The sequence below is a fragment of the Pseudopodoces humilis genome, chromosome 1, assembly GCF_049639895.1.
Source record: "Pseudopodoces humilis isolate 2021_Gansu_Grassland_sample_001 chromosome 1, ASM4963989v1, whole genome shotgun sequence".
NCBI lineage: Eukaryota > Metazoa > Chordata > Aves > Passeriformes > Paridae > Pseudopodoces > Pseudopodoces humilis.
Window position 1 is genome coordinate 21,226,085 of NC_142200.1, and position 26,979 is coordinate 21,253,063.

The 26,979-nt window shown below is 35.0% G+C and overlaps 1 protein-coding gene across 5 annotated transcripts in view; it reads right to left on the reverse strand.

Moving 5' to 3' along the window:
• Positions 1-26,979, reverse strand: part of VPS13B (vacuolar protein sorting 13 homolog B) — a 423,329-nt gene that overhangs the window by 317,767 nt on the left and 78,583 nt on the right. For all 5 annotated transcript variants that reach the window (XM_088065985.1, XM_088066031.1, XM_088066072.1 and 2 more), the window contains exon 17: positions 14,912-15,096. In XM_088065985.1, the coding sequence (XP_087922111.1) occupies positions 14,912-15,096 (185 nt within the window). The remainder of the gene's footprint in view (positions 1-14,911; positions 15,097-26,979) is intronic.

Here is a 26,979-nt window from a genome sequence, read left to right on the forward strand (position 1 = left end):
AAGTTATCTAACCTTCCTGACATCAAATGATTCAGTGCCAGAAAACTGCATTTCAAATCCAACAGCAAGGATAGCTGACTAGTCAAAAGGCTTCTATCCAAATTACATGGCAGCCCAAAAACCATCAACTTTTGTAGCAAGAAAACAGTATGAACAGCTATGTTAGAAATAATGAAATCATAAAAACACAAGCCATCTCTTGCACAGAACACCTTGACTAAGCAGAATACTGCTGAAACATTCCTATATTTAGGGGATTGTCCCCTTATTATAAGGAAGATTCCCTTGCCAGAGAGAATTTGTGAAAAACAAAAAATATCTGATGTACTCAGCAAAGTATAAACGCCTTACAAGGAAAGCCACTTATCTTCGATTAAAAAGAGAGGCTTGTTCTTGCCAATGTCTAAAATCACAACATATCTCCAAATTACTGGCAATATGTATTATGATGATTATTCAATAGCTGCTGCTTGTAAGTTCCTGAGAAGGTTATGTTTCCACTAGCCCATGAAACAGGTGAGCCACTATAAAAGAATGTTTGATGCTTTGTTTTCTGACTCTGGTGGTATTTTTTGTTTTAAAGATTACACTGATGAATGCCATGACAATCATCAGAAAACTATATTATTTTTCTTTAACTTCAAATCAGTTTCCTAGTGTTTAGACTACCAGAATTTAATATCTTACATTTAAAAGAGCCATTAAAGGGAAAAAAAAAAATAACAGCAAAATATATTTCAGCTAGCACCTAGGAAGGGTCACCTGCACTAAAGAGACACAGCCTGAACAAGAGGATAGTTCAGAAATCAGCTGGCCTCAATTAGAAAATCGGGGGAACCAACATTTCAAACAGAAAATTTGTGAACCGTCAAGTAACACAAAATTCATAGGAAAAGAAGGAAGCCTTATGATCTTTAGAAGACTTGGTTCTTCTAAAATGCAGGCTGCAGGATTTTCCTCCTATACTTAAACACCAGCATGAATCTATCAAAACACCCCTGCAGCCTCACAAAGTTGTTACAGTCATGAACTATTGTCAATAAAAAACCATCTTTTTAACTGGATTTTGCTTTGGATAATGTAACTTTTTGTACCTCATTATGCTAGACAGAAAAGTTACATTTTGAATAGATAATGCAGTTGACTGAAATACAAGTAGATTTGCCTCTTACAAAGAATTTTTTTAAGGTTTGCATACAATTTCTGCTATGAGTCTCACCTCCCACTCCAAAGTCCACATAAACCTTAAGATCATCTGTGGCCTTCCAAAAGAATGACTAGAGCACCATTTGAAAGTCAAATTGATCCTTGAGACTTCTGGGAGGACAAGACAACATAGAGTGTTAATCTGAAGTAGAAGCACCATGCAGTTGTTTCTCAACTTGATGCTCTTTTTGTTTATATGGTTAAAATTGAAGAAAGCTAAGAAAATGGCAGCAAACAAAATACATTCAACGTTTGAATATGAAGTTGGCTCAGAGATTATATTAGTATTTAACAGAGGTGAAAGAAAAAGTGAGTGGCAGATATTATGGCTTACAAAACGAAGAAAGCATCCTGATATGATGGCCAGCAGGTTTCTGAGCTCCACCTGGTAAGCAGTTTCCAAACAGAGAAGCACCCATAAGGGTCCTTCAGCTCTGAACTGTGATTTCAAGTGCAACTGCACTAAGTATCTCTCTAATTGCTAAAACAAGAAAGCTCTGTACTACCTCAATGAAATAGAGCATGACTGTTAGGTATAGAAGAAAACTGAAGTGGATTTTACAGAAATTAAGGGTGTATCTTTTCCCTTTTGAGGGCTATCTTTTCCCATTATGAGAAGGCTTAACTAGCTACAACTTCTTATTAATGAAAACAGTTTCAAAACAGCAGTAAAGGAAAGTCAGAGTTGGTTACAAAATTTACACTGTGGTTCACAGCCATTTCAACATAGACTGGCACAGTAAAGCTTCACATTTCTCCGTTCTTTGCAAAACTTTTAAAGTATTACAAATGCATAGGAAATAAACATATTATAAGAATATGTTCAATTATATTCAACATGTGCAATTATAAACAAATGGCAGAGTAAAAGTCTTTCAAACTTCAAAGGACATTAAGGAATGTGACACACATAGAAATGTTTTTATTCTACAAACAGATAAATCTTATTGCATTACACCAAGCAAGAATTTCAAAGGAAGAAGTGAAGAAAATCCAACAATATTAATCTAATTAACCTACAGATACTCATGGCATTTTGAAAGTCTAAGAACAAAGCCACCTGGTACAATAAAACAGACTCATGTTCACCCTGGAAGTATATGTACAGTTCGATGGGTTCCAGAAAGGACGGGACAATATTAGAAAAACCTAAATGACAACCTTCATAACTCAGACCAGCTTCAGAATGTAAGATGGAGGGAAATACACAAATTCAGAGCTCTAGAAAATCATCCATTCTATTTGCACACCTTGCTTCAAGGTATTCTTTCAAAAAGTCTGCAGCTTCTTTTGCTGCAGCTCAATTTTCTCATCAAGTGCTACCATAGCAAATGCTGTATCTGACTGAATCCCTGATACACTGAATGCTTAATTGACAAATATTGAAATAAATGTGTTTTCAGTGAATGTTCTGCAACATATTTCTTTATTTCATCTCATAACCATGCATGTGGACTTTTTAGCACTTACTGCAACGCTGTAAAAATCACCAGCTCTTTTCTGCTGATCATTTTCCCATTCAGTTTTTAAGTTAGAACAGCTTTCTACTAACATTGTTAGAATCTTGCCTAAAGGCTTATATTCAAACTCAGCAAATCATTCAAATGAAGGCAGCAAAGGAAGTGGGAGGGCACAAGATGCAAAGACTGAGGTCATGACAATAGTTTGGTCCACTATTATTCCCTTTTCCAGATAGTTTTTTCCTTGCATTTAGGAAATATTGTGTCAAGAGAATTTTCAAGACTTTGTGCAAATTTACAGAAGTCAAATTTTATGAATTAAAGAAGTAGTTGATCTTATTGCTGAATATGGTAGAGGTACTACCTTGGTGATAAGCTCAAAATCTGCTGGCAATCTGTGTTTCATTGATAACATATGGGATACTGCAACATATGAATAGACAGCAGCATAAAAGCGATCCCACTGGGAAAGTAGCCTGGACACAAAGTACACATCAAAGCAAGTTTTATAAAAAGCTCTCTTGAAAGACAGAAGATCAAGTGCTTAGCACTTTGGTGATCACAACCACCTCATCTAAGCCCAGTGAATGGAATATAAAGTTAACTGATGAAACCAGGAGCTATGAGAGCTACAGCAAGACACAAGCTTTCAACAGAACTGCAAATGCTGTTATGTCAGTGCCTCAAAGCTTATGCTCAGTCTAAAATGAGTAGACATAAATATCTATGGATTCCTAACGACTGAAGTGATCTGGTTTGTTGGCACAAACAGTATATGTTTAGATATAATTTCCTAAGATGGTGCCCAGAATAGCGCAGTTCACCCCTCTGAACTGTATGTTATCTCTGTTACAACACAGTTCCACAGCATTTGAAAAGCTCTTGAATACACACAGAAACTATGTTCTTTGAAAGCCAAGAGCGATTCTAAAAGAATCTGCAAAAAGATTAAGTATAACAGAATCTAACAGGTGTTTTACACTGTATACACTACAGTTCTAAACCTGCCAGTCAGATGTTTACTGACAGAGCACACCAAGCACAGCGGTAACTACTTAAAACAGCAATATCCATTGGCAAGAACTCATAAAAAAATCTGCTTTTAAATCTGCATTGAAATCCTGGGAAGCATGAACAACAGTATGACTCATTTAGAAAATAAATACATAGATAAAATAAATCATCCTACTTCTTCCCAATTCCTTTGCCTGTAACAGACCATAATAGAAGAAACTGTTTTTCTTCTGTACATTTTTGATGCAAGGAAAGTGCCCTTCTGGAAGGCAGGGCTGCCACTCTCCATTCTGCAGGGTAAAAATGAACTCATATCTGACCACAGATCAAAGCAGACTCTTGTGATATCCAAAGTTCCTCTGACAAAACCCCTATTTTATTCTCTAGCTCTAATCAACCTTTGGAAGTGGAGAAGTTTGAAAATTCCCCTTTTATCAAGCAAACAATTAAATAAAGTTCTTACATAAGTTTGCTTAACTCACTGTAGATGGATGACTCACAAATCCAAAGGTACAGAAAAAGGAGTAATTCTGCATCTCAAAATTTAATTGAGGTCTGAGCTTCTGAAATGACACAATCATCCAAGGAGAGGAACAGAATTGAGTGTAGTCCATCAAAAGCCAAAATGTCACAAAACATAAAATAAAAAAGCCGAATGGACCCATCTATAAAACAACAGGCACAACCACATCTGGAGAGTGTGTTTTTTGCTATCCAAACTGAAATCAAGAGACACCACGTAACTTCTGAGTACAAGCCACTGAGTTCACACTAAATAGGTTTATACCGAGACACTAACATAGTTAGGAAAGCTATCAGTTTGAAAATTCTACTTGGTCTTGACTTGTAGTAAAGCAAGTGATTAATTTATTAATATTTTTAATCATCATTATTTTCAAAACTTTCTCCAGTAATTCCAACTACTGAGATACCTGGTAATCATACATGGATACATGGCTATATCAAAAATCTGAATTTACATACAGGAGAATGACAAATTATAATTAATGCAAGAATAAAGCAGCTGACACAGCAGAAGTGCTATATCCAGGTGTGGTATGTCACACAAGCCAGGTAAACCCAAGCAACCATTTGAAGGGAACTCCAAGTCTCATCAGAGGTGTAAAGGTGGCTAGCTTCTATAATGCTGGAATTCTTGCATTTTGCTTTAAATCATCCAGTATTCATTTAGCTCAGAAAACAGAAACAGTCTACAATATAAGTCCACTTTGGGGACAATTCATTTGAAGAGCTAAATGTAGCCTCCCAACAAGATCACACCCCTCAGAGCAATTAAGCTTTTCTTCTTCCAACAGCAGGCTGAGAAAAAAAAAATCCATGTCTTCAAATTGGAAAATTTTAATAATTACTGAAATAGTAATAAGAACATCCTTTTCAGAAGTCAAGATTTAAAACATTTCTATAACACTACCTGAAACTTATATTTCTTCTTAATTTCTGTATTTTCTAGTCACTCCCCTGCTCTGCAAAAAACTGGTGGGGGGAGGAGAAAATGGTTACCATAAACCCCACTTCAGGGAAAGAATCTTTAATGAGAAAAACAGTGGCAAGAGACATGCAAGAGACAATTCTATCTATCCATACCTAACTGTTCAGGTCCCATGTTGTGTATCAAAGAAGAAAAAAGAGGCAAAACAAAAGAATGGATAAAGACTGGAACCAAGAAGTTCAATAAATAAAAAGACTATCACAGGATTTGACAGTACACATAATACAGATAAAACAGTAAACGTAGGAAAAGAGCATGAGCAAGATGCAGCAACAAAGCCACAGCACCAAACTGGGAAAAATCAGCATAAAACAGTGTAATATCTGGATTTATTCAGCATTCTACACTCAAAGTAAAAAAAAAAAAAAAAAAAAAAAAAAAAGGCAAAACACATTTGGTTTGAACTTGTTATCTTGTTATAAAAGAAACTGAGCTCAGACTAGGGACTTTGCTTATTTAGATGATCTCCAAGTAAAACAAAGGTACTTCTGGAAATAGTTCTGATTACTTTCTTTGTAGCCAGCAGCCCTGTTACAAAGTATATTTTGGAGAATGTTAAACAGGTATAAGAGATCTTATTTCACATAAGACAAAGATCCCAGAATCCAGGATCTGTGGACCTCTGACATCTCCTTAGAATCCAGGATTTTGAGTAGTGGTTCAGATAGTGTGATACATCCCTTTATAATACTATACAGTAAGGAATACTTGCCTATAGCAGTACAACACTTCAAAGCAAAATCAAAGCAGGTACATCTGCTTGTGCCGTTTTAAATTTTCCTAATACGCTTCACACAAAGAGAAGGGGTATTCATTGGATACCAATAAATAACACTGTGACAGAACACATCCCTTTCTATACTAGCTCCTTAATAATTACCTTCCAATAGCAAGATCAAAACCATAAAATGTTAATTTAAGAGTTTTCTTGTGAGAGTTTCCTGAAAATGTAATGTTTCACTGAATTTGTCTCCCTTATCATTAGTACCTTTTTATGTTATGGTGTATTTATACTTTAAGTAGAATATTCCTCCAAAAGAACTGCCTGCCTTTAGAGATTAAGTGAAAAATTAATGGGCAAAAGAGCTGCAAAAATTGAAGCTCAGTATTTTTCAGTAAAAATACACTTTCTGTCTTTATCATTACCATATTACACATACCTTGTATTAATTACATTCTATGACTATGAGGCGGACTAGACATGTAGGAAAAACGTTATTCTTGACTGCAAGGAATACAGTAATTACTCCTCATACATTCTGCATTTTTAACAGCTTAACAACTCTCCCACATGATATATTCCTGGAAAAGAACATATTTTTCTTGAATATCCATGCACTTAAAAAATGGGATTTGGATCTAAAATCACCAGGTTTAAAAAAATTACAAGGTATGTATCTTTTTTCCTGATTTAATATAATAAGAAATCACATGGAACATCAGACTAAGAATTGTTATTTCAGTACATTATATATTATATTGATCTGGTATCTCTACGGCAAGAACACCATTGGTATTTATCATCTTACCTTGCCACAAGAACCAAAATACTCTCACAAATGGAAAGTAGTTTTCCATACTATTCACTAAAGTTTATTCCATAAAAGCAACTTTAGAGAATACCAGTATTTTTTAATTCTTAGTATTGTAGACACTAGTAAGTTTTAAGCAGCAGTCCAATACCTGGGATTTGTCCCATGACTTCAACTCAGTACAACTTTTATTTGAACAAGACTATACATATTACAAAAACTTACTACTCAAGGTCAGTGGTCAATATTACACATTTGCAAAGAGAAAACATGTTTCTACAACGTTTAATAATTGCTTATTCTTAAACCTATCTACTTTTGATTATGCCTTGGTGATGTTTTTCCTAAAAACTACTATTACAATAAACACATTTTTACTACGCCAAGTTCCTTGCAGGAATATTTCAATTTTATCTTTACTATTTTCTGATTTGATTTACATTCCTTAATAATCTACTCCATTAAAAAAATTCCTTGATATTTCTTCCCTCGTCAAGATCAAAACCTCTAATTAGTCTGTTCCTTTCCAAATTGAAATGTCTTGTTCTGAATAACAAGGAGGAAGATATACACTTTAAGGCATTCCAAATTCTTTTAAAGTGATCCAATTTCAATAAACAAAAAGAAATAAGTAAATATAATAAAAAAATATAAATATAATAAAAAATCCAATTAAACCATAAACAAAAAACATTATACCACAATGACCATAAACTACAATAATTTCTTTGTGCTGTAGCACCTGCACACATTTTAATTTCTTCTCAGAATATTTCACTACACAAACTAGTATCCCACGAAATAGGACTCTTTATTGGAAGGGCAAAAAGGAGATATACTGACTTTGGGAATTTCCACAAATGTCAAACCAGCATAGAGTGATATTCTAAGCTGGAATTAATTAATGTCATAAATTGGTATATTTACTAATTAGAAAATAGCATGATTTATTTTGTATGTACTGATGCATTGACACTCAGGTTAAATCTAGCTGGCATAAGAATTAGAACAGGAAAAGGATTTCATAGTCATCATCGCAGAGTGTTAAGACTAGGCAGAATTTCTCAGCTGTAGTTTTGTTTTAATGTTTAATAAGGTCAAACACAGCAATAACACACATGACATACTGGCAGCCTTCCTCTATGTATGAGAAAGTTGTGATGAAGGCTCTAAACAGAGGTGAACAGTAGTAGGATGAAAGACAATCGCCATATACTGAAATATGAAAGGTTCTGCCTGGAATGGTAGAAAAGATTTCTCACTATGAGAACAGTCAAGCAGTGGCACAAGCTGCACAGAGAGATAGAGTGTTCTTACTCTTGGAGATCTTCAAGGTCTGACTGGTTACAGCCCTAAAGAACTTGGTCTGATACCATAATTGACTGATTTTAGGAGAAGACTGAACTGCACAGACTTCCTGTAGACCCTTTCCAACTTGAATTTTCTGACAACCCTATTATTTTTTGCCAGGTACAAAAAAATAGCTTTCTTCTGCTCTTCTGAAGAGGAGTGTTCAGGAAATGGCAGTAACTGGCATCAATACTTCTACTGCAACACCTCTGCACGAACCTTTTTCTTAAAAAACACAGATGTCAAGAAAACACTATGGCTGCATCATTCATGATTTACTCTTAAATCAGCAATCACTGATGGTTTCCAGGTTCACTCTAAATTTGACAAGTTCTCTGGGCCTTCACACACAAAAAAATTACCTTTCCTTCTGTTATCTCTGAAGTTTTCTTTTGTGTGTGCTCTGAACAGTTTTCAGAAAATTCCCAGTTTCTATTATGCAGCAGATTCGCGTCTAATGATCTTTCTAGTCTTCTTAACACTGAATTTCAGTAGTTTAGGCTCAACATGCTCTATTGTTCTTAAAAGCTACCATCTCAACCTCCCTGTAGAGTTTTTCACCTGATGCAGTACATGGCAGCTAGAACAAGGGAAAAAGGCAGCCCACCTCTCTGCTATCCAAGCACATGAACAAGCAATAACATCAAACTAGCAGCTGAACAAACAAAACAGGTGCTCTCAGTCACAGCTTCCATCACTGTTTGTGCAAATAAACTACAGACTCTGGAGTAAGGGCACTATTTATAGCTCTAAGCTAAGGTGTCTCGGTTTTTTGCAAGCCCACCAACATACTCAAGAGTTTGATGTTAATTTCAACATAGACACTGAACTGAACTCTCCTGCAATTGTGGAACAATTCAGCTTAAGAAACCTGTATACATTTGTGCACAGCTATGGATTTCATGCATGCATGTATTCCTTTCACAACTGACTGATTTTTTTATCTTCTCTTTTTCTCCTTCACTGTTCTGTTGACAGTATGTATATAGTCACTTTCAACAAAAAAGATTTAAAAACTTTCATGTGGATTTTGAAGTACATTTGATTCTTTAGCACATTACAACCCAAAGTTAAGCTCATATGAGCACCTTAATATGCCTACCACTGTTCTTTCATCAGAATACCATATGCTTCAATTTCAAAGCTTATTAGTGTGTATTAATTAGACCAGAAAAAAAAATTAAAAACCAATCATAATTACTGGTTTCAGTGCATACTTTCTGTGACAGTTCCTCATTTCAGGCCACAACAGAGCCGTTGCTTCTGGCAGAGGATTTATTCAGATACTCTGCAAGATAAATCTCACTGATTACGTATTGAAATGATAAAAATCTCCCACCTATCTTCTTTCAGTGCAAGTCAGTTCATGACTTAAGAATATCACTAAAAACATTTTTGCAAGAGGAAATAAAACCATATACATGACTGTATTGAGCTTAAAAAATAAGCTAAAGAAGAAATCATTCTTTTCCATCTGAAAATCATTCTGTTTTTCCATCTGAAATCTGAAATCAGAGTTGATAATCTACCAGAATTTCACAGAAATGCACAACATATAAAAATAATACTATTTACACACTTGAGTCTGGGCCTACATGAAGGATGAGTACACCTGTGGATAATCAACCACACAAGAAAGTAAATTGTTTATTTTGTGCAAGTTTTATAAAGCTGTGTTGTGCCACTCCCAAACAATTAAGAGAATACACACTTGCACTTCGATTTTAGACAGAAATTTCAATTCATACCACTCTAAATGAATGCAAAATTGTCCATGTTAAAAGGAACAGAGACTAAATGCCAGTATGTTGCAAGGAAATTAGAGCTCAACAACCTGCATTACCTCTAAACTTTGAAATGTTGGGCCTTTGTGTTTTGGAGTTTGGTGGCAAGGGAGTAGGCAAGAGGAAAAAAGTAGTTTTAAAAACAGGGGTATTAGAAAGGCAAGTCACTTATTTTAGTCTTTTTCCTAAGTGGTTAAAAGAACTATGCAGCAGCTCCACAACCCTTTTTTATATGTACACCTGGGAAGAATACTGAATCCTGTTACTTTCCTCACTGTTACCCTGATGTGGTTTAGACCAGATGTTTAAATGTTACAGTATGTACATTTTCTTCTCTTCTTCCAAGGCAAAAGCAAAATAAGAGGAATATTTGACTTCACTCCACAAGAGACCTATTTAATAGTTTGGCGGTTATGTAAGTAAAGGTAGCTTGGCTAAGTCAATGTTGACGACATACAGAACGACATGATCCTAATGAGTTGGAAAATATTGGCTCTCATGAGATTCAACCAGATGCTACTGCGCTGAGAAAGCTACTGTATTATTGAATTTCATTTTTATGAGGTAAAATTTATTATTCAACCATTAAGGTATCCCACATGAAATCTTGCATAAAATAGTTTTACAGTTACTTTCTGGAAAATAGATTTTATTTTAACTTTAAGACATCATTTACATGAGGGATTCAATGCCTATTTGATCACCTTCAGTAGAGAAATGTAAGGTCTGCAAGCAATTTTCCCAAAAATACCAGATTAATGGAACCGAACTGTCAACAAAATAATGAACTACCTGAACAGGACAAGGAAAAAGTGGTAGCAAGTTCCAGTTTTCCAGAGTAAACTAAAGCCATGTGTGACTCTGTATGTATTTTCTTGGCAGGCTGAAATGGTTAGAAACAGAGTGCTTCAGGTACTTACTAACAAATAATGGAAAAAATACAAAGTAAAATTACTCTATAGGATTATTCATGCTCAGCCTTTGAAAGATCTTAACTAATGTAGTTTTCATAATATTTTGGTATTTTGTACATATACTTTTCTTTTTTTAAATTGTATAATAATAACTGTAATAATATTAACATTTATACATGCAATAATGTAGGAAGCATGATGTATTTCAAATTCATATTTGTTTCCACATCTATAGTGACTGAAATGCAGAATCAGGGTGTTTCACAAGCATAGGAACTCACATGATTTAACTGACAAGTAACATGTTGTTGTGCCTGTATACCAAAAGAATTATAAAGGCAAACCAAAACATAAATTTCCAAAGAGTTACATGCGGATTGAAGACTGCTTTTGTGCTATTTTTTTTATTTTCGATTTAATGCATAAAAAAGTTAGTAATGCTTTTCCTTACCCATGAAAAAGAGCAAAAAGCTGTTTGTAGCTGTTTTACTTTCTGTTTGTAATGCTGCATTTTGTCACTTGTATTTACAATTATTTTAAGTTTTCTATTCCTTATGTTCTTGCACAATTGTTTCAGGCAGTATGCATCAATCTTGTACTTAAATCATAATGCCTACCCATTCAAGTAGTAAGTTTAACTGTCTATATTATCTCTTTTTTTTTAATCTATCTTGACTTCTAAGAACCCTAAAAAGAACTTTTCTCAACTAGACATTTAAATACATGGATTACAAAAGGTGTAATTGCAATGAAAGGAGTTAAGTGCTTTCAGAAGTTTCATTAAATTCCAAATAATTTATAATTAAGAACCTTCTTTTAGCAGAATTAAATCATCTCAAGCTAAGACAGACATGATACTTAAACATGTTTATAAAAAATTTCTAGAGTAAAAATCATACATCTTTCTTGACATACACATTTTATCTGTCCTCCACAAGTTCTGAGTTCAGTCAATCACAGTACTGTGCATATGTTTTACAGGAAGTTTTAAGATAAGAGACCTTCCTAATATGTATGACAAATACAAATCTAAGGTAGTACAGGAACTTAATTTTTAAATTCTGTCAGAAACCAAATACACACCTTGCTTTTGAGACTTCAAATTTTATTTTTTTTTAGACAGCTTGCCTTTGGGCAAGTTAATTATAAAATAAACTCTCCTATGATCTAATGAAGACAGCAGTCTAATAACAAACTAGGGAATATTTGAGTAAAGTGTCTTTCTCTTAGTAGGAAAAGGTTTCTGAAGAACAAGGGGAAGAAGGTAGATGGGGGCAGAAGTGTTAATCTTCAAGAAATCTTCCCTTCCTGGTATTCCATTAATCTATTACCAATAAGAATTTGTAGAGGATACAGCTCAAAGAGTTTGTTTTGAATCCCTAGACCAACTTCAGCCTCAATTACCTTTGAAAGAAGTTTTGGAGCAGGGTAGCATTTTTGCTCCAGGTAAAAATTTAGGACAGAACCCCAGATACTAGCAATAAACTCTGTTCATATGTTTGTGGAAACACACAGTGCAGAGCTCCCTTTCTAAACTAGATCCACAGTAGGTCTTTCAGCTATTACCTAGCAAACAGGTTCCCAAAGGGCCCTTTGTACCTTGTGAACCTCTCCACAGCAGGTGAAAGGGCCAACAGTCATGTGCTCCTCACTGAGGTTTCCCCCTCTCCTGCAACACATGTATCTGTACTTGTCTTCCTATTAATTTTTGGTATTCTTATCCTCTGCTTTTCTACTTAAACTCTTTCTACCTGCTTCTTTTTTTATATTCTTCTGACATACTCTTTTTATTAGGTGATCCTCTTTCTCCTGTTTTCCTTACTTTCCATTTTTTATTTCTATTTTCCCCTAATTTATCTGTTACTCTCCTATAGAGCATCTTAGCCTGTATTTTAAGTCCATATTATAAATTTCAGTGATAAAGTTCTGAAACTGGAAGAGATGGCTGTGTTGGAAAAGGCATATAACTATGCCTTTTAGCACAATGGCTGCTAAAAAAGATCTTGGCTGAGGGGTTTCAAAGGTTTGTGGCATCACTTTTGAGTTCAAGTAATACTGAACTGATGCATTAAAGAAGCCCAACACTCTCAACAGCACCTGGAACAAATCCCCAGCTAAGACAAAGAGCTCAGCAACAACTGTTTCAGTCCAATAATACTCCTCAATCACACACAAAAAGTGGCAATACAGACATAAGCAGTTTGAGAAAGCTGTAGGCATGTAAACAAACGGCAAACACATTCGAGACTAGCTGTGTATCAGGAGCTACGTAGAGAAGAAAAATTTCAAGTCACAGAATATTTCAAAATTGAAAGATCTGGATGGGTAGCTAGTAACTAGACCATTTCCATAGGAGCACAGATTTCATTCACAAATTACAAAACAAGCATGATGCTACACTGAGTGTCAAGAACATATAAAATCCTGCAATCTGACTATAGCAGTCAGATTTGCTGGAAACCTTGGGATAACAGCAGACCATTACAAACAGAAGACAGAACATATAAGCCCTTCCTTTGTTTTCAGAATAATGTAAAATACAGTCAAGTCTACTTTACAGGCTTACACACAAACATGGTAAAGTATGTGGAAGCTGATCCTAATTACAAGGATGACTTTTAACGAGGCATGATATTCTATTTTACACAACAGTATCCAAACAAAAGGTAGTAAGTAGGCTTACAGAATCAACCAAGCCAAAAATTCGGACAAAAGAATTGACAGCAATCAATTTCATAGCCTTGAAAGCAAAGCTGCTTTCAGTCTAGTTAACACCAAGCACAATTATAGAAGTGTAAAATTTACCAGGTGAAGCATTAAGCCATGAACAAGAGAAGATCAAAATAAGTGCATTATATTGTTCATTTACTTTATTTGAAGTACTTAAAATGTGCGCTCCAGATTTCTATTCTGCTAAGATACTGTTAAAGGAGATGTTTTCACAGTTCATTGACTTGATGAACTGAAACATGTTGAATAATAGAATAGGTTAGTTTGAGACTGTGCTAACCCAAAGAGCATTTGAAGTGAACAAACAACTGTATTTTCAGATTTCTCCGTGGTATGGATTGTAAGCCTGCTACATTCACAAGTACCAGGACTTGAAAATAAAATATCACAATCCCATTCTTAGGTGATCCACACAGAATGAAGGAAGACGAAAGTGACTTTCATGAAAGAAGGAAAACATAAGCACTTTAAACAGTTATTCCAAGTGTTACACAAAAATACAACAGTTCTTTTGCAACATTGTATCAACACAGACTTAACTTCAATAAACAGTAGGAGTGAAAAATAAGAATGGAAAGGATCAAGAAAAGCAGGGCTGAAAGACTTCCAGTGGTCTAATCCACCACTCTGTTTTAAATCATGATTTTCTGCACCTAAATCATTCTATTAACACATACTCCAAGACTGGCAATATTGAATATTCCAAAATATCTGTTATTCATGTTATGGGTTTATTCACAACAAATAAACCATACCAGCTCTAAATTGTTCTAGCTGCATAGAAATCTTAAAAAAAAAAATCATTTTCTGGATGACCTTTATGCACTTGAAAACTCTTGTTTCCTCTGTAAACTGGTCAAAATCCAGTTTACAGACTCAAAATTTATTCCCAAAATCTATGGGTGTTCCACAAAAGGATGACAGATAACAAGTTTCATTATTTATGTAATCATCACCAACACTTGCATATCTTCAGCAATTTCACAACAGTTAAGTAACATTTATTTACCAAATAATGAGAAACATCTGCAGCCCTTCTAAAGAATTCAATGTATGCCATTGATTAATAAAGCCCTTAATAATCCAGTTTCACCCCTGAATGATCCTGAAGTAATAACATTGTACCATATAAGGTAGCAAAAGTGGATATTCCAGATGAGGGAAGCATGGAAAAATTATCCTGTATGGGAAAATTAAATGCATCCAGAAATTGGTGCCAAGGAGTGAAGCTGAGCGGCTTAGCTTACATCCTGGATTTGAAATATAAGCTATAAATACCCATATACACACAAAAAAACCATTCTGTCTGTTAGCTACCATAAGCAAAAACCTGGATTTACAGCATACAGTTGTATGGACACTCAGTAGCTGTGCTCTGTACAATACTTAACCAGAAGCATCACATATTTACCTGAAGTTTGGAAAACCTCATTCAGTAAAGCTTCATTTACCATCACTGAACTGACATTGCCAACAGGATGACACCAGCTCTGATAAATAGTTTGAAGCAGAAGGGTTTGAGCTCTAGTTGCTTGAATTGTCAAACTAGGGAGCTCGAAAATGCATTCTGTTAGAGGGACATGAGCTCGCTTGGTCCTGTTTAAAATAAAAGAAGGAAAATAATTACTTTAGCACATAAAAATAACCATTTTAAAACTTAGTCACAGAATATTAGAGTACAAGCAGTCAGTTTGTAAGGTTGGAACTATGTGCCTATCAGATATCTTCTTCTAAAAGATTCTACTCACACTGAAACTGAAACTTAAAGAAACTTGACTTTGCTTTATATCTCCCTCCAGAACGTGATGTAAATAAAAAATCATATATTTTTATCTAATTATCTCTTGGTATTAATATATTCAATAAAAGCAATTCCATGTGATCCTACCAAAATAAGAGCTACTCTAAATTGTGCAGATACAAAGAACACAGAAAACATCTGTTCAGAAATGGAATGTTCCAAATTTCCTTATTTACAAAGCTTACAGTGCATCACTAAATGACATATGGCTAGTGACCCAAAAAACACATCAACAATATTCATACATCAAAATACAAACAAGCCCACATATACTATATTTTGCTGACAGAGCTCATTAAGTGATTCTGCTATTTTTCAATGCCTTACCTTTCAACTGGGGAGGAGACAGGCATTCAATGGGGCAAACTAAAGGACATTTGTTTGGAAAATAAATTCCTCTGTGACAATATAATCCACCACCAATAAGAATGCTTTACAGAAACCATAGCAAAGTCAGTAACTTACTTTTTCTTCCTAGTTTACACACTATTACCTGAAATAAAGCAACAGACTGATTTGCTACATTCAACAAAAACAATAAAGGTTCTTTAGCCCTCTCAGTTTGGAGCCTTTTTCTGTATCCTGTTTTTAACATTATCATTCTTGCCCTAATCACCATCACTGAAATATACTTTTTTGGCTATTTAGCATTATTTTCTTGTCCTACATGGCAGGAGAGTTGGAACTAGCTGATCTCTAAGGCTGCACCAAATCTTAACCATTCTGTGATTCTATGACTCCATGAAATATAATTATTGATGCACTTATTTGCTCATTCTCATTCTGGAGAATCTCCTCCATTAGAAAATTTTAGGGACAGGTTTAAAGCCCCCAAAAAATAAATAATAGGTTAACATTCCACTGAGAATCAGAACCCCAAGTGAGGGAAAGCTGCTGAAGCAGCACACGAAATCAATTTGCTCTGAAAAAAAGCAAAATGCTCAGGGACTGAAAATGTACAGACACGGAGACATTCAATGACTCTTCAGATCAGCACAATCAGAACCTTCCAAGGCACCCTTAGAAGCAGCCACAATACACCACATCCCCTATCCAAGCCCAAAAGAAAATACTAGCAGCTGTATGACCTAACATGTGAAATAGTACTGGTTGCAGAGACTCTGCAGAACAGAAGCAGTCCATTTGTGATGCTCAAATTCTAAAACCTTTAGCAGCAAGAACTGAAAAAATCTGGTAGTAAGGAGTAATTTTTTGAATATTCTGCATCTGACTGGGGGAGTGGGCCTTTACTAAGACAACTGTGAAGAGAAAAAGTTTATCACTTCTCAGACCCAGGATCACCATGCCCTAGATGAAGCAGCAGAGTAATAAAATATTCTGCTGCTAACACTTTTGATCCATAAGCTGCAGATGTGACTTATGAAGCATGGTTTCTAAATAAGCATTCTGAACATCTGAACACATTTCTCAACCATTACGTTGACACAGTGATACAGCTAAAGAAAATGTCATCACTTTGAATTTAGACTTGGGCATACAAGCATTCAGCTCAAGTACCAGAGCTCCTCCCTTAATTCCTTGTCAATACAGCAAACAGCTGGTAAGTGAAAACCATTTTCTCTGGACCAAGAGAAATTAAGCTCAGTGTTAGATACCTGCTATATAAACAAATATCCACACCTAAAACTGTGGCTTAGAACCTTTTAAGGTAAATGGAAAGAAAACAGCGCTTGTAGACATAACAGAGATCCATTCATTCAAGATCTGAGGATTATAAATTTAATGTCTCTGCAGGTCACTGTTTCTGCCCACTGCTTCTAAAGGGATATTACAATACTTCTCAGTTGTGGATGTCTACACCACAGAACGAAGTGTCAAATAAAGCCCATCCACAACAGCCAGTGCTCCTCATTAAAAACATTAAAATAAATGAAAACTGATTCTTGTAAGAAGGTACTTATCAAAGATTCTCAGAAACTGATGTAAATACAGATGAAGGACAAAGAACAAACAAAAACAGATGTTGTAACCTTCTGTAATACTAATCAGTATTCTTTAGAAAGAGGTTTTCCAACCTCATAAAGTTTGGAATCAGGATTACCTGTCTCAAAAATGCTGAGAAGGGGGAGGAAAGCAGCAACAAGACTGCCTCTGATTTGCAACTCATTTGAAGCTAATGACACAATTATGCTGCCAGCTTCAAATGCCATTTGCAGAAAAAAACATGGATGAAGGAAAAACATTTCATGTTTATATGGGAGAACTCAGCCTTGTGTCTGGTAGTAGGAATTTCTTTCATATGAATGCACACCATGCTCCACAACACCCCAGCAAAAAGAGCAGTCTCCTGTTTGAATAAATCTATCCATCTTTGAAGTCTGAATCTACCTATAGGTACAGCCTTTGTTGCTGGAAAAACTGAAACTCATTAGAGGCCTTTGAAGAAGCGATTATGTATTAAGCCTTGCTTGGTTGGTTTTTTGGATTTTGTTTGTTTTAATAGGAGTAACAAATACCAAACAGTGAGCTAGAACAAAGAAGTCATGTATGACCTGCTTCAGGGAACTGTGCATTTCCCACCTGACTCATCTGCTGACAGCCAGGTACACATTTTTCTGGAGGACATGACCAGACCCCATTCCAGGCTCACTTCTATCAACTGCAGCACAGCAGGTCAAAAAAAGGGTAAGAAATATCTGTATTAAACTCCTGGAGCTCTTCCTGTTTTAGTTTAATATTTTAGTTTTCCTATTTTAGTGAAGCTTAAACACACTGCAAACCTTTCCTGAAAATGCTCTTCTGACAAAAATTACAAATCATAGAAAAGAATGTATCCAAATACATTTGAATTTAGCTGGTGTAAAAAATCAGCTTTAAAAAAGCATTTTTCTAAACACCAGAAAATTACCTAGTCTGAAAATTAGAACTACGTTAAGGAGAGATGAAACAAAAACTGAAAATAATACCAGTATTAAGTCAGGCAAATAGACACAGATGCTGCCTAGTTAAAAAAAAACCAAACAAAACAAGACAAAAAAAACCACATTTTGACTCAGACACTCAAAAGGAATAAAGAGCCTGGAACATATTCTGAAGATTTCTACCACACAAATGCACAAGAGGACACATGACCACTGTCTTGAGGATACAATTACATAAAACATATTTCCCATTTCAGCTTCTCAAATACACAAGAAATGCTCTGTGCAAATGTACACATATGCCTATAGCCACTCAAAGAAAAGTTCTGGGTACTGTGAAAAGCACAGGTGGAGACTACAATTCTGAGATTTTTTATGATGTTCATCTGAAGATAGAATTTGAACTGTTTTCCTAAAATTTCCTAGAGTTTAAATCCAAGCTCATTCATCTATCAATTTGAGCAATATAGTTGTTCATAAGTAAAGGCAATTCTGTACTCAGGAAAATCCATTTCTGTGGAAAAAAAAATGGTATACATAATAATTAATTTAATTTAAAACTTGAGGTTAGACAGACAGCATAACCCATTTCTTTTACATAGAACTGACACTGGAAAACTAGTTAACTAGCATTTTACAAAAGCTTTTGCAGGAATTATCCGGAAAGAAATGTAATGCATTGTGACATCAGATTGTTTCCTCTTATTCTTTTTTTTATTTTTTTAAGCTATGTACTGTAATCCACTATTATTTATCTCAGTATGAAAGTGCACTGTTACATTTTCTCCTTTTGTTATGCTTTCACAGAACATTTCCTTTATTTTCCCCCTTTATTTCTGAACACTATTTTGCAGGATTAAAGCTAAGTATTTCAGAACAAAGTGTTTAAATATTTCAAATTATGGGTTTCCTAATGTAAAATTGGTAAGGAATAAAGAAGTTAAAAATATTTTTCAGCAAACTTCAGAATGAACAGGACTCTGCAATAAGTCAATCTAAACACATTCTTATTAACAAATTAATGTATTTCAGAGGGAATCTAAAGAACTGTGATAATCACAGCATACAATATAGCAGAGCAAAACATTTTGCTTAGGAAGTCTGACTATTCAACTAATACATATTACAGCTACTGTACTGACCTCTGCTACATTCAAAACTTAAAAGTTTCACATAAAATTGTCCCTTGGGAGTACTAACAGCATATTAATTTTTTTTTAACAATATGCAAATTCTCCACTTACTCTACTTTAACAATCCCATTGGAATAAAGTCTTCTGGTCCCTTTCAGATAACTTTGGAGGAATGGGAAGTTGAAAATAAATCCTTTTTTATAGAAAAAAAAAATCAAGGCAGGGGAAGCATTGTACCATGTGTGCAGCAAATGTTGCTTAAAGGAAATTTTAACTAGACCCGGCTAGTGATGAAAATGCAATTATAATTCAGGATTTATTATAATCGTTTTGAAACACAAATAATGCATTTAAAAGATCTTAAAATGTAACTCTGCCACCAACCTGCACCTGTTAATACAGAAAATACATCATTAATAAGGTATTGAGCTATATTTAACCAAATTTTATGACCCAAGAGATATATTCAAGTATTAAGTGAAAATACAGGTACAAATAATTTTTCCGTAAACCAAATCAGATCTGTGGTTCTATACTGTATCATTAAATTTGCATTAAGCAACTTCATATCAAAACTCTTCACCTTATTAAAAAAGTCACAGCACATAGTTTGGGTCTAAAAACACTACTTAAACGGCATTTTAGAGCTGCAACAACAATAGGAATAATTATTTCTCAAGTCTTTACACTCAAGAGTTAAGATGCAGTTCCGAACATATGTTCATTTAGGTGAACAGGTTAAAAAACTACCAATTCAAACACTCTTCTCTAGGGGAAAATAAATTCTAACTAGCAGGATAGGCTACTCATTAAAGCTGAACTTGGACAAGTTCCAGAATAAATTTAAGGAAATATGAACAAGCAAGTCTTGCTGTGTAGTGGCATGGAGTGAAAATGAATCTGTCCTAATTAAATGATTTTTAAATACAGTTTGGTTGTATCCAGTTTGCTGACAAACTGTAATACAGACTTGCTGAAATATTTGAATAAATCTGGTGTACCATTAAAGAAAATAGTTTTCTTTGCTGTTTTTGAACAAAAATATGAATTGATCCTTATTATACAGCATGCACAGGCACCAATACAACCAATCCATGTAAGTTCACAGGCCCGTTATGAAATATTTTCAGTTTGTAGACTTTAGGAACAGCAACTCATTCTTGTAAAATCAACACCTCAGAGTGATTGAAAGAATATAGTGGTGAACAGCTGGGTCCAGAGGTTTATACAGAGTCCCCAGCTGCAAAGCTGGAACCTGCAAAATGTTTGAAAAAATTTGATTTTTGTTATTACTCATATCCTGTACAGTAAAATATGATTAGTTCATTTTTTCCAAAATAAAACCAGTAACCTGCTACTAGAACCTAGCAATTGTGCCTTAGAACAACCTGAATGTAATTTAAATGCCCAAATTATTTCAGTCAGTATTTGCACACCTTTCCTCTTAGCCAATCAGAAAGTATACACTGGTTTTATAAGACATGAGCAAAGGCTTCATCTACATATCTAAAACCAATCTGTATTTCTACTTAATCTGATGTCACATGTCTAATTTTTAAAAAATGAAAATTTTGATCATTTTTCTTCACATTTAAGTAACTATTATTATTTTAAAGGAAACCATGTCTAGTTTCACAATGATAAATATCAAGCCTCTGAAGGGAACATGCAGGAAGGGAAATGGAACTATTATTGTTTGAAATGCCAAACTGAAGTCACTGTTATTCACAAAAAACCCAAACATATCACATGTTCACATGTACTAACACAATTTTCAGTCTTCAGAGAGAAACATACAAATTCTCATGCTAGAGGATGAAGTTAGTTACTATTAAAAAAAAGCCAAACAATTAAACTTGCTTTAGAACACTTCATTCCAAAAACATCTCCAAGACTAATGTCTTCAACTTTTATTCATCTATGCTCTTCACTAAAGGCTGCCTGGTACCCTACATCATCTCTGACATAGGGGAATTTTCAGGAGCTGCAGTGCCTTGGCCTCTTATTTGTAGGAAACACTGTTAATCACACAATTTATTACAAGGGAGAAAACAACAAACTTAGAGGTTCACCAATTTTTTATTTTTTTCAGTAAATTAACGTATTAACTTGGCATATCTGAAAGTTTTAGATACAGCATTAGAAGAGAAAAATACTATCATTTTAAAATGGACTTCTGTACAGATTTTTTAACATCAACTCTGAAATATAAGATGCCAGTGATAACAACACTTTTGCAAAGTGTTCAGTCATATGCAAACTTAAAAAAATTCCACACAGATTTACAAAAAATTGTAAAAACAAAACAATACAGGCAGAGTACAAATTTTAATATGGCTTAGAAAATGAACAGAGACTATCCATTCTCAATTCTCAGTACAGTGTGTGGAGCAATAAAATCCAGCTTTATACAGCACAGCAAAAGTAAATGCATATTACAAGAACAAAAATTAAAATTTCATTATATGAAATCAAAAATACCTAAAAGGAAGAAACCTTGAAAAAAATCCCTTTTAAGCAAAGAATTTACATGTTAGAAGCTCTAAACCTGGGTTGTTTTTAAAATAATTTTATTCATTTTGTCCCATCTGAACATTAAAGTTTTGACCACTAGATTAAAAATTATGATTGCTATATGCAAATAATAATACTGGTTTGTGAAGCAGCAAGAAGTGAGAAACAGTGACAGAGACACCATGAGAGGACACCATTAGAAGAAAGTGTAGAAAAAAAACAAAACACCTGGAAAGTTCTAATTTCCCCCCAAATGATTTGAGCCTCCTTACTAAGCATCAGATGAGTCTTTTTACCTGTGGATTAAATGTTTCAGGAAGCAGGCAAGAAAGCAGTCTATGATCACTTCTAGCTTGGTCATTGCCTATGTGCCTCAAAATGATCTGAACTAAAAATTTGTTGGTACCAACAAGGGGTTTTCAGTCTTATTTTTGGACACACGATAAACTAAGGTGGCTGCTGAAATTGCAATGCAGGAACATCTTAAACCTGAAGGTGCATTAGAGAAACATATTTAGGATGTGTAGATCAAATTCAGCTTAGCAACTCATCAATGGGACAGATGCTAGTGATCTGAATGGCCATCAAACTGCAAGTGGATGTCAGTGACTAACTGCTACTTCCTTCTTTGCAGAAAACTCTTTTTCTAAGCACTAATTAATACTTGTTTCCAGAAGTAATCATCAGTGATATGATATATATTTTAATACATAAAAGAATAAAATTACAAGTTCCCTTCTCCATGGAGGTAACAAGCAGACCTCAGTCTTCTTTATTTATTTACAGTTTTGATGTACGTAAACCATATATATTAAGCATAAAATTACATCTTTAAAGAACTGCATCTCCAGAACTCCACAAGGCATGGGGTGGAGATCTGAAAAAAGGGGTATGAAACTTTACTCATGGAATGCCCTCAATGTGCATTCTGGACCTTTTTAATTACTTACACTTTAAACATCCAGTCTTTATTTACTTCTGTGAGAAGGTCTTTTTTACTTGGATCTAGGAATCCTCCTGTAGCTAATGGGTGTTAGTGAGAACAAGGGAAGGGATATGACAGCTGCATTATGTTCCACAAGATCCAAATATAAAGACCATGAGAAAAATCAGTATTCATTACAGCAGCCAAAAATCAAAATGTATTACAAACAAAAAAGAAAGCCAGAAGGAAGTCTGGAAAGAGCAGGGACATTCAATAGGGAATCACTGGCTTAATGAAGGTAGTACAAAGAGAATCAATCACGTGAAAAGCAGAGAACTTCTACACCTACATTTTAATTGTGCATTGTATCTTTTCCTGAGACAGAGATCCTACATGAAAAAGCAGCAATGCTAAATTAAATTCCAGCCATCATTATCACTTATCTTGAAGGTAAATGTTAGCTGTGGGTGGGGGACAGGAAGGAATCAGCTGAAACTTGCTGATGCTGTAACTAAACAGCTGCAGATGACCAAAACTACCAGAGGTGACCAGGTAAAAGTTGCCAGTGGCCATAAACCTCCAAACCACAAAAATACTTATTAAAACAGAGCAAACATTACTCTTTTTTATAGCTTTTATAAATCCAGTACCACTGCTTTGGATACTACAGTGTATCCAATCTCAGGAGCCACCGGGGTGGTTTCAGGGTTTGGGGAATGGGCTTCCCACAGTGCAGCCTGCTTTATTGTCTAGGGAAGTAACCTCATCCTCTCCCTTCCCCTCTCCTCTTTCCCCCTTCACACAATCCCAGAAGCAGCAGAAACAGCCATTAAATCAATCCTCTAAATCTGCCACACAGAACCATTTGGTTGCCATTAGCAGGTAAAACAGGGAGCCAGAAGGGCTCAAACATGCTGGTGCTCAGTGAAGAAAACTGCACTGACAAACCCAGTTCAAAGGTCTTCTTGGAAAGTAACACAGTTTCAAATTCCTTGCTAAAGATTTAAGAGCTGAACACAACCCCAACTTGAAGTAAACACTAACAACTGATCTCAGTAAAAAAAATTGTCCAAAAGCTAAGTGGGCTATGACTTGGGGGCTTTTGTGAATTTCTTCTACTAAAAACTTTCACATGCTGTATTTTGGTGATAAGAAGAGACATTTACACAGAGAAAAAAGGTTAGTTGAAATTCTGGCAATTTTTTTTATGGCTAGACAGAGCAGTAAGAAGGTGCATGTGTGCATCAGCAAAACAAAATCAGTATCTGAACAAAATTATTGCCTTAAATGGAAATGTCACCAACAAAATACACAGGACTAAAAAAATAAAGCTGTACTTCTGCATCTGAATTCCTTCAAATCCAGAAAGGTAAATCACAACGGCTGGGGTTGGAAGAGCAATCCTTTCAACCCAACCTCGCTGCTAAATAAAATGGACTTAACTCTGTGCCTTGCAGTACCTCCAAAGTCAATTCAACTATCCTTTAAGAGAGAAGTCACAGCATTAAAAAGAAGTTGCTAGAAACAGGGAAGCATGTTTTGTTTTTCTGATTACCAGAAAAGCCTTTTATAAAGCAAAGGATGGATCAAGGGTGTCTTCAACAGCAAGGACATGAATGGACAAGGTGTGCTAATGTACATGTACACATTGCATAACTGCAGAAAGAGTACAAAGAATTAAAAATTACTATTTTGTGGCCTCATTAAGTATCAACCTCAAAAGAATTTTAAAGGCTGTCAAAAGCTATTTAAAGCAAAACATTAAATCTCAGTAAATGAATAATACTTTATACTTCAAAGACTAAAATTATTGTTAAATCTAAATTTACCATCTTTAAGCACTGACTCTAGCACTACACATTACAACATTCATAACTCAAAAAGAATACAAGCTTTGGAGCAGATTCTATGGATATAGTTTTCCCACGTTCAGTTTTGATCTATTCACTGTGTCTCATAGCATCTATTTAATTAATTAAAAACTTCATAAGCCCTAGTGAGTCTTCAAGACCATCAAAATTATCACATACACAGAAAATGAAGATATTGTCAGTAAAACAAGCCCAAAAGATATTTTATTGTATTATATGTATGCACAGCCAAATCCAACATATGCAAAATCAAAGATATACAAGTACTTTCAGAGCAACGGACTAAGTTAGTGACATTATAAAAGTCCCAATTCCATTTGCTTATTTAAAATACGACCTGGTTTAAAAATCAGGTTCTCAAGTCTCTCATTCTCCCTGGCTATTTCTTCATTATCAAATAAATATTCTAATCATGTTTACCAAATATTTCCTTCTATTCAATTGTTCATTCCAGAATCAGCCATTAAATTCAAAGAAAAAAATAGTTAAACATCAGCAAAGAAAGAATCATATTGGCTTTTCTTTAAAAAACCCCACACATTATAATGAGGGAAAAAAAAAATCTGATCAATTGAAAAAAAACCAACAATTTCTGTATTGGTGTCTGAACTAACATAATCCTTTCTATTTCTTGCATTGATGTCAGAAGTATCTACAACAGGTATAATGATTTCCAAATCTGATAAGTTTTATTTTCATAGTTTATATTTAAAGGCTTCATATCCCACCTGAGCCTGTTCTCCTTTCTTTACTTGTTCTCTTTTTTGTTGTTTGTTCAAATGCCCTCTAACATTCCCATCCAAAACACACCATGCTAAAAAATCTAGCCCAGAAACTGGGAGCTTCTGCCTTTTAGAAGATTAAAACATAACCCAAAGCAGACAATGTTTAACAAACATGAAAGCCCAAATGGAGATCCAAATGTTTACATGCATCCAGCACTGCACCTCAGTACTCATTCAATGCTGTTCCTCAGTATGTACACCTGACAGGTTACTTTAACTCCCTTTAAGAGGCATTGCTAAAGAAATAGTAATAAAGAATACAAACCTATAAACCAAGTAGGATAGAAGTGATTGAGGAAAAATGCTAAGAATGCATATTGTTTATGTGTAAGGAAACCAACCCTCAGCTTAAAACTAAAGAGATCCTGATCTATGAGAAGGATTATTCTAGGAAAAAATAAAAAGCACCTCTGGGTCACAGAGGGAACAAGCATGAGGAGAATACAGCAAACAAATGATACTGGACACAGGACAGTATGTTTCTTCCACCTAGAGATGAACACAGATGCAGCAAAAATGCTAAGATACTATGGACAGCTGGACATCCACGTGAGTTTTTATATCTGGGTTATTTGAGTCAAGATAAATACAGTTTGTTTTTTAATAAAATGTTTTCAATCACCATTTATCACGGGTATCAGCTTCAAATGAGAGTCACACTGATGCGCTTGTAAAAGTAGGTGAGTAATTTAACTCTGGCTTCTGGTACGTCACTTCAGGTGGAAGCAATGCCTACCACTTGAGAGTGAAGCTCTAGTAGAGTCAAGAAAAGATATGCTACAGCTTGGCCAGCAATATGACAATGCTCCATGAGCATAAGGATGGTAAAAATAAAAAGATAAACAAAATCAGCAACTCTATTTAGCTTAATTGATAAGCATATAGCTTATTTGAGAAGTAAACACACAGCTTTGGTGAAGGTGGATTATTTGGTACACAAGGTGAATAATCTAATAGCTCCCTGTAGAATTATTGCAAGTCCTAATGAATGAAAGGCCATTTTTTTCCCAAGTTATTGTATTTAATGACTACTACTACTACTACTAAATTCTTAAAACAGTGCTTTGAATCCCATCAACTCCCATGGCATTACTTTAAAAAGAAGATGCAAAGAAAAAGGGGAAAGGTAAGAGAACAACTGCAACACTGAAGTACACCTCTTCAGAATTCTGTGTCATAACCAACATTTGATTGGGGCTGGCTGGCAGAATGACACCACAATCAGTTTCAGTGTGCAAGTTTCAAGCATCCCTTTTTGCCATTTTCTCCACTCTGGAGGCCGAGTGCTGGCTCCAGTAATGGTCTGTGCTGTGCGTACTGTTGACCTGTTCACTTGCTCTCTGCCAGCCTCAGGCCAGGGCAGCTGGCACTTTCTCAAACAATGCTGAAGGGACCAAGCATATCAGAACCTGTCCTCACTCTGAAGCCTCAATATATGTCCTTCTTAGATCTATTTTTTTTTCCCCTGCCTTTTGGAAGTGGAAAGGAAAGCTACAGGTAGGTATGTGTATATGAACTGAAACATGAGAAAACACCAAACCTCAGGGTCCCAGATGGGTTTCTAGCAG